At 45.6% G+C, this 8,229-nt stretch overlaps 1 protein-coding gene across 3 annotated transcripts in view; it reads left to right on the top strand.

Moving 5' to 3' along the window:
* The window catches only part of Nrap (nebulin related anchoring protein), a 69,527-nt gene that overhangs the window by 29,657 nt on the left and 31,641 nt on the right, over positions 1-8,229 (top strand). For 2 of the 3 annotated variants that reach the window (XM_005352514.2, XM_005352513.2), the window contains 5 exons: positions 421-525; positions 3,005-3,103; positions 6,146-6,250; positions 6,987-7,094; positions 7,209-7,520. In XM_005352514.2, coding sequence (XP_005352571.1) covers positions 421-525; positions 3,005-3,103; positions 6,146-6,250; positions 6,987-7,094; positions 7,209-7,520 — 729 coding nt within the window. The remainder of the gene's footprint in view (positions 1-420; positions 526-3,004; positions 3,104-6,145; positions 6,251-6,986; positions 7,095-7,208; positions 7,521-8,229) is intronic. The other variant, XM_026781729.1, reaches the window with a different exon arrangement.

The raw sequence follows: 8,229 nt of genomic DNA, 5'->3' as shown, positions 1-8,229 counted from the left end.
AGAGAGACAGAGAGAGAGACAGAAAGAGACAGAGAGAGACAGAGAGACAGACAGAGAGAGAGACAGAGAGAGACAGAGAGAGAGACAGAGAGAGACAGAGAGAGAGACAGAGAGAGAGAGAGAGAGATAGTAGAGACTCAGGATGGGGCGGAGCTCAGAGCCAGAGTGAAAGTCAAGATGTATTGAAGTGACATGAGCCAAGGAGGAACATGCTGGAAACATTGGCCAAACAATATGAGACACCACTTTTGGTCAGTCCGGTGTTTCAACACTGAGGTAGAATATGCTTAACTCAATCACAAGGACCGTCCAGCAGCTTTTCCTCCTAAAGGAAGACCTGCTGAGGATATATGGGGAGCGGTTTTCTTCCATCAACTTGGTTGTGTGTCAGATGAGAGCTGGGTGGCATTTCTCTTGCAGCTGCAGTACAAAGCTGACCTGGCATGGATGAAAGGGGTCGGGTGGCTGACTGAGGGCAGTCTCAACCTAGAACAGGCCAAGAAGGCTGGACAGCTCGTCAGCGAGGTAACTTGAGCGTCCCTGGGCTCCAGCCTCTGAGTCACAGAGTGCTGGTTCCCGCTGGCACCCTCTTGCACCCCCAGGGCTTTAACCTGAATGAGTCAAAGGGAAGACCCATCTTCATGTCTCCCGAAATGTCTCCTGAGCCAACTCCCCATGCCCTTAAACTTCCTGTAGGAAACTGTTTGTTTTGGTTTGGTTTTTATTTTTGTTTTCTTGACACAAGGTCTCCCTATAGAGCCCAAGCAAGCCCTGAACTACAAATCCTCCTGTTTCTGCTTTCTGGATGCTGGGATTACAGAATAGTGCCCTTTGCCCAGTTCTGGGTGCTGAGATCACAGAACTGTGTCCCCATGCCCAGCTCTGGGTGCTGAGATCACAGAACTGTATCCCCATGCCCAGCTCTGGGGAGGTATTTTATGAAACTTATCAATTTATTTTGAGAAGTATTCTTTTTGAAAGACTATCTTTTTTTTTTTTTTTACTCCAAGCTCCCAAGATTCTGAACAGAACATCACACACTCTCATCATGATATTTGGTACCACACAATGAATTATTGAAAATTTTACATAAAATTGACCTGAGATTATAGCTATCATAAGGTATATATGAAACATAAATGAATCTAAGTTGGAGTCACGTCCCCAAAATATCTCAATATGTACAAATACACGCTCCCCCCCCAACACACACACACAAACAAATCAACACAGAGAAAAAAGTTCCCTGAAATCTGAAAGGCTTCTCATCCCAAGAAACCAACCTGAGATATCTTTCTGACACAATACCATGGGAACCAGAGTGTGGCATTTGTAGTGAGTGTTTGCCACACTCTCTGGAGACGTGGGTGGGATCACCACGCTTTGTGGACCCTCTTCTCATAGAAAGTGAGACAGCTGCATAGAGACACTGCCAGGCCGTGGTCCAAACCTGCGCATCTGGTTATGTCTTGGGGATCTTAGGTTTGATGGTTCAGTCTGTCATGGAGGGGAAGGCATGGTGGCAGGAGTGTAAGGTCACGTGACACCCACAGTTAGGAAGCAGAAAGAGATGGATGCTGATACCCAGTTCTTTTATTGATGATGATGATGTCTGGATCCTTAGTTCCTGGGATAGTGCCACCCATATTCAGGGTGTGACTTAGCACCCCAGTTGAACCCATCTGGAAACACCCTTAGTAGCACATCCAGAGACTGTGCCTCCAAGGTTGATTCCCCCTCCCAGCAGGAAGAAGTGAGGATGTAGCATCATGCCTGTGTTGGAGGTGTGGGGTATACGGTTTCTTCTGAACTGGAGTTTGGCATTTGTAGTAAGCCTTCTCTTAGGTCTATGTTTTCCTTTTAAAAGAAGGGAATTTGAGGTCCCCAACATCCCTGTCACTATTGGGTCCTCAAAATACTGCAGAATTTTGCTAATGGCACTAGAAGCCCCAGTGGTACCAGCTTGTGAGTTCCCTACACTATGGCTTGAACAAGTCATCCTCAGAGGCCTCCTTTCTCATCCATCTTGGAAACTCCAGTGGAAAAGTCAGAGGAAATAATCCTCAGGAAAGACAAGAAGTCCCTGCGAGGAGACAGAACTAGCACATTTGAAAATTTGCCAATTAGTTACTGACTTGGGACAAAGACAGACTTCAGACAAAACAAACCTCAGAGATACAGAATGACATATGACCTCTGACCTTTGACCCATTGCTTTGATGTTCCTCTTGACTTAGTTCCTTGGATACTTATGGGGACATCATAAGCAGTGGTGATGGAGAGGCACCAGCCTTGTATTCTGTATACTCAGGTCACGTGGAAAGAATGAGCATTGAAGCATTTTGTTCATCTCAGGGTGACAGAGGTTCCTTCCTCATTATCATTGTACAGCTGAAGGAATAGGGTCTTGGGTCTGTTAAGAGATAAACACCGAGTAAGGGAATTGGAATGTGGTGGAGGTGAGATTTGAACCTGCCTTTGTGGTTTTAACCAAGTTTGCTCCACTTCTCTCTTTAGTGTCAGACCTCAATTTGGGAGACAGACCCCCCTCTCTCCCATTGTACATGGGACAATGCAGGGTTTGCTGAGAGACTTCAAAGATCTCACCAGTCATCGCAAGGAAAACAGACTCATGTGAAGCAGAGGCAGGAGGAGATCCGAGCTTCTTGGCCTGCCAGTGTAGTGCAGACAAGCTCCAGGTTCAGTGAGAGACCCTGCCTCAAAGAATGAGGTAGAGAGAGGTGAAGGAAGACACCCTCTACAAGCACGTGTTCTCACACATCTGTGTACACTCTTGTATGTGTACACACACACACATACATACACACACTCTCTCTCACACACACACAAGCTGTGAGGTTCTGTTTGGGGACCTGCAATGCCCCCTTCCCTGCCCAAGGAAATGTTTGAGCCACAAAAAGTACAAAAGTGTGTGTGCACGTGTATATGGCAGAAAGGGACAACCACACCCTAACACTATGGGGTACCTTTCCTTTGCAAATAGAAAAACTACCGGCAGAGGGCCGACGAACTGAAGTTCACCAGTGTGACCGACAGCTCCCAGATGGAACATGCCAAGAAGAGCCAGGAGCTGCAGAGTGAGGTCAGTCCTGGGCTGCCCTGGCGGCACCAGTTTACTGTGTCACGGGCCTGGGATCTCTGGAGACAACCGCAGGTGCTGCCCAGCCACAGCTCAGGAATCAGGGAGCCCCCCTCAGGAGTCTGGACCTGGTGTGCTGCAGGCCCATGTCTGCAGATAAACCACCAGCCTCCCAGTTCTGTCAGCACACCCTGCTCCTCCCCAGTCACCAAGATAGACGGATGACCTGCTGCTTTTGCTACCAGGATTTCTTAAGTCCCTCTCTCTTGTTTCTCTTTATGCTGCCCTTTCTCCCAGACTATAATTCTAGACTAACAGAGAATTATGTTGGAGGAGGATTTGCTTTTGGCCATGTGCCGGTAGACTTCACATAAGAGAGTCAGAGCAAGGTACCATCTGTGTGGCTTACAGACTGCTGTCCAACCCAGAGCCTTTCCACCAATACCACAGTCTGCTCCTCCTAACCTCCCCTCCCACGGGTCCAGCAAATGCTACACCCCTGCCAGAAAGGCTGCCGGAGGCAGGGGTAAGCTATTGCTTACAAACACAACTTTGGGAGGGGAGAGAAAGTAGAGTCTGTTTCCACGGATAAGCTGGTCTGGTCACTGCCCACTTCCTGGAGTCAGTTACTTCCTCCCAGCCTATGAAGGCTGATCGTGGGGTGCAGGAGGGAGTGTGCTTCCTGCCCAGTCCCTCTGGAGCTCTCTGGGTGGGGGGGAGTCATTTTTGATGTCCACAGGGGGATGTAGATGACAATAGATTTGGGAGGCCAATGGCAATTCTAGGGAAAGATGTGGAGGCAGAAAATCTGGAGGATGTTTACGTTGCTCTCTGCCCTAAACATTTTTCCCGTGTTATTTCTTAATGTCTGATATATGGAGATGAATACTTTATATTGGTATGGACTTTGGTCTATTGATACAAATTTAAGGTCGATTTGCTACACTGTGTATATGTATTTCTGCTCTTGTTTAAGGTGTTGTGTTTGTGCAGCTCATTTTAAAATGTAATGTATAGTTAAGAAATGCAGATTAATAGATAGTCAGCTGTAATAATCAAACATCGTAGTCATGTTACTTAGGTTTTCTAGATGTACAGAGCTATATTTCAGATAGATAGGTTATCTTCAAACACTTTAAAGAATTATAGAATATGGCATTTAAATAACAGGATTCTGTTGGCATGAGATATGACTGCTCCTGGCAGCACCAATCTATTCCTGAGAGAATATGGGCACTGGGGATACTCCACTTGGAGCTTGTTTTCTTCTTGGCAAAACTGACCTTGAACTCACAGAGATCCTCCTGCTTCTGCCTCCTGAGTGCTGGGATTAAAGGTGTGCGCCACCATGCCTGGCCTATAGGATTGTGTGGTATACTTGTAATATGTTTTATATTATAATAAGCAAAAATGGTTTCATTTTCTTAGAGACATATGCTGGAGCATTGTCTGTCTTTATTTGTGAAGGTATACCCCTGATGGCCATAACTTCTAGCATATATGTGATTATTGAATCAGCCTTTCTGAACTCAAAGTAGTTGTTCATTGAAAACCTGACTAGGTATTGATGGTGTGGTGTACATATTTTAATTTTCCAAATTCTACAAAGTGTAGCACATCTATCTGTCATATTTCATTTCTTTGAGTACCCTTTGGGTTAGTCCCTGCAGGTAGCAGTGTTTGGTTATATAAAGAACAAGTAGAACATCTCATTATAATGGCCTTAGCTTGTTGCCATGTAATAGAAAAGTCCTTTTTTAAGCCTTTTGCTATTGACGTAATGATTTTTATGAAATTCTGAGGCTTGCAACATGCTTCCAATCAAAAATTGATCAATTTCTGCGTTACCTTGTGCTAGAGGACCTGGCAGACCCGTATGGGGATAGGATTGTGTTATGTATATGGGACAAACCCTATTTCTGATTATATCTTGAACCTGAATAAATAAAGAAGTCAATTCTGTATCATCTGGTATAAATTCAGTGGTTTTGATATGCAAAACAACTCTTTTTGCATATTGCAAATCAGTAACTATATTGAGAAAAAAATTTAAATCCCTAGTACCACAAGAATAGCATATAATTCTGCCTTTTGGACATAATTATAATGGCTTTGTTCCACTTTATTTAAATCTTCCAATTTGTAACCTGCCTTCCTGATTTATTTGCAACAGTATAGAATATAGGGGCTCCAGTTATTGGTGTATTACATACAATGCGGGGAAGGATCCAAGTAGTTCTCTTTATAAGGTTACGGTTGTTGCTTTTGGGATAATTGCTATTAATTTCTCCCAAAAAATTAACACAAGTTCTTTGCCAGGGTTCATTGTCATCCCATAATTTTTTAATTTTATTATTAGTAAAAGGTTCTATAATCCCTGCCAGGTCTGCTCCTGCTGATTGCACTGGTGTTCCATATTCGGTTTTTTATGTTCGCTTTTTATAGATAAGGATCTTACTCTATAGCCCAGGCTGGCCTGAAACCCTCAGCAATACTCCTGCTTCAGCCTCCCTAGTGCTGGGATTACAGACATAAGCGTGTATTTCCTCTAACTGACTTATAATATTTATACTTAGTTATGAGGCACAGTATTATAATCTGATACATGAATATCATGTATGGTGACCAAACCCAAGTAGTTAGCATTTCTAATTTTCAAATATGATTTCTATATGTTGGGAACCTTCAATGTTCTTAGTATTTCTCTCAAGAATGCAAAATTAATTGCTGTAGACCAAGGGTAGCCTACATATGTGTGTGTACACACATATCTGTGTACTTCCCTGTATATATACATGCTGTATAACAAAACTTCTTCCCAACAGCTGTATTTTTGTATCTATTATGCATCTATTCTCCCTGACTCCTGTCCCCTCCCCTTTTTTTTTCCTACTTTTATGAGGTCACCTTTTTCAGTTTCCACGGGCGAGTGACATCATGTGGCCTGTGTGCCTGGCTTGTTGTATTTGCCCCCAGCATCCTTGATTCCGTCTATGATGGTGACACACTGTTATCCTTCCCCAATCCTGCTCTGTCTCTCATCAGGTGGCATACAAGGCTGGCAATGAGCAGTCTATCCATCAGTACAGCATCAGCAAAGACGAGCCTTTCTTCTTGCAAGCCCGGGCCAACGCTGCTCAACTCAGTGAGGTACCACAGGAGGAGTGGACAGATGTAGGCTGTGCTTCCCAGTATCTCTACAAGTTACCTGGTCATCAAACCCACCAGTCACACTGGTGGTGTCTGGTTCAACTAGAGCATATCTGGTCATCCCAGGGGATCTGGGTCCTGACCAAGGAACCAGGGAAGAGGAAAGCAACCTTCCTAGCATTGGATGGCAGGGTTCTTAAGCACAGAATGGATCCCATGGGTGAAAGAGTGGTTACTCCAAGAGTCAGAACAAGTGGTGGCAGGAGAGATAGAAGGAGGGGAGAGGCTGAAGTGATTCCCACACTGAAAGGAAGGGAGGCCTTCTAGAAGAAAGACCTTAGAATGTGGAGGCAGGGGTTTGGGATGGGAGGGCAAAGAAAGGCCCTAGGGCCTGAAGGCTGGAGGGGGGTGGTGCAGGAGAGAGTCCTGCGCTGGGGTATGGTGCAGACCCAGAGGACAGACCTTCCAATGCTGTCCCGTGGATGCCGTGGCATCTGAGATGTTTATGAGACTTCTGTAAGACTCCTAGGGTATGTTTTTAAAGCCTTTTGAGGTTTAGTCTTTGCTTCTTTTGATGGTAGCGCAATGTGCCAAGAGGCCTTTGGGCAGGATAAAGAGGCGGGGTTCTCAGGCTAGGGAAGGCTGCGTTGCTGTGCTTCTTAGGAAGGTTTTCACAGAGTCCAGAGGTCCCGGTCATCTCACCACGGATGACCGCTGCTCTCCTGTGTCTCCCCAGACGCTGTACAAGAGCAGCTGGGAAAGGCAGAAGGCAAAAGGATTTGAGCTGAGACTCGACTCCTTGACGTTCTTGACGGCCAAAGCTAGGAGAGACCTGGCCAGCGAGGTGAGTCTGTCCGTCACTGGGCAGATGCATGGCTCTGCTGCTGTTTGTCTGGGCAGAATCTTCGTCTCCCTGAGCCTCTGGGCTTCTGTGGGAAAGCTGTGTGGTTTTCCCTAGGTGAAGTACAAGGAGGACTATGAAAGATCCAGAGGCAGACTCATCGGAGCACAGAGTGCACAGGGAGATTCACGCATGAGCCACTCACTGCAGATGTCCAAGCTACAGAGCGAACTGGAGTATAAGAAAGGCTTTGAGGACACCAAGTCTCAGTGTCACATCTCCCTTGACATGATCCACCTCGCCCACGCCCGCCAGGCACAGCACTTAGCCACAGACGTAGGCTACAGGACAGCTTCAAACTGCTTCACAGCTCTGCCCACAGACATGAAGGTGGAGTGGGCCAAGAAGGCCTACGGCCTGCAAAGTGATGTAAGCTCTGAGCTTGTGTGTGTGTGTGTGTATGTACAGTGTGTGTACAGTGTGTGAATACAGCGTGTGTGTACAGTGTTGTGCAGTGTGTGTGGATAATCTGTGTGTGTAGCGTGTATTTATACTGTGTGTGTGTACAGTGTGTGAAATGTGTGTATACTATGTGTGTATATGTATACAGTGTGTGTGTGTGTTTGTGTGCATGCCTGTGCTGGGTTTTGTTGTTGTTTTTGAAATCTTTTGTTTCATCAGATCTTTGGGGTAACAATTCATTTCTGGATTCCTCAGGGGAAGCACTCTTACTTCCTCCTGGTTAATTGTGCTCATCCTGACTTGAAGTTATATGCCAACAGTCAGAGAGACAGAGCTTCTTTTCTGAAATTCTGATTGACACATGTTCTAGATTACCCTTTGATGCTGGAGTTGAATGCATTGGTGACTTTCCCCAGCTGTGGTCATCTCTGAGAGAGTCACTGACCCCTCATTCCAGCTCTAAAGGTCCCCACTTTTTGAATGAGTAGCTCATGGATCTTCAACAGCCCCCTCTCCTTCCTCTTTGTACCCCGTGCTTAATTCTATTTTCTTTCTGTATTTGGTTGGTTCTTGGGAAAGAATGTGTGAGTGGGTCAGTTATAGCCAGGCTGTTACATACAGGTCTCTCTCTCTCTCTCTCTCTCTCTCTCTCTCTCTCTCTCTCTCTCTCTCTCTC

Source organism: Microtus ochrogaster, chromosome 8 (assembly GCF_000317375.1).
Source record: "Microtus ochrogaster isolate Prairie Vole_2 chromosome 8, MicOch1.0, whole genome shotgun sequence".
NCBI lineage: Eukaryota > Metazoa > Chordata > Mammalia > Rodentia > Cricetidae > Microtus > Microtus ochrogaster.
The sequence above is the reverse complement of the archived record's forward strand: the minus strand, read 5'-3'. Positions and strand labels throughout refer to the sequence as shown.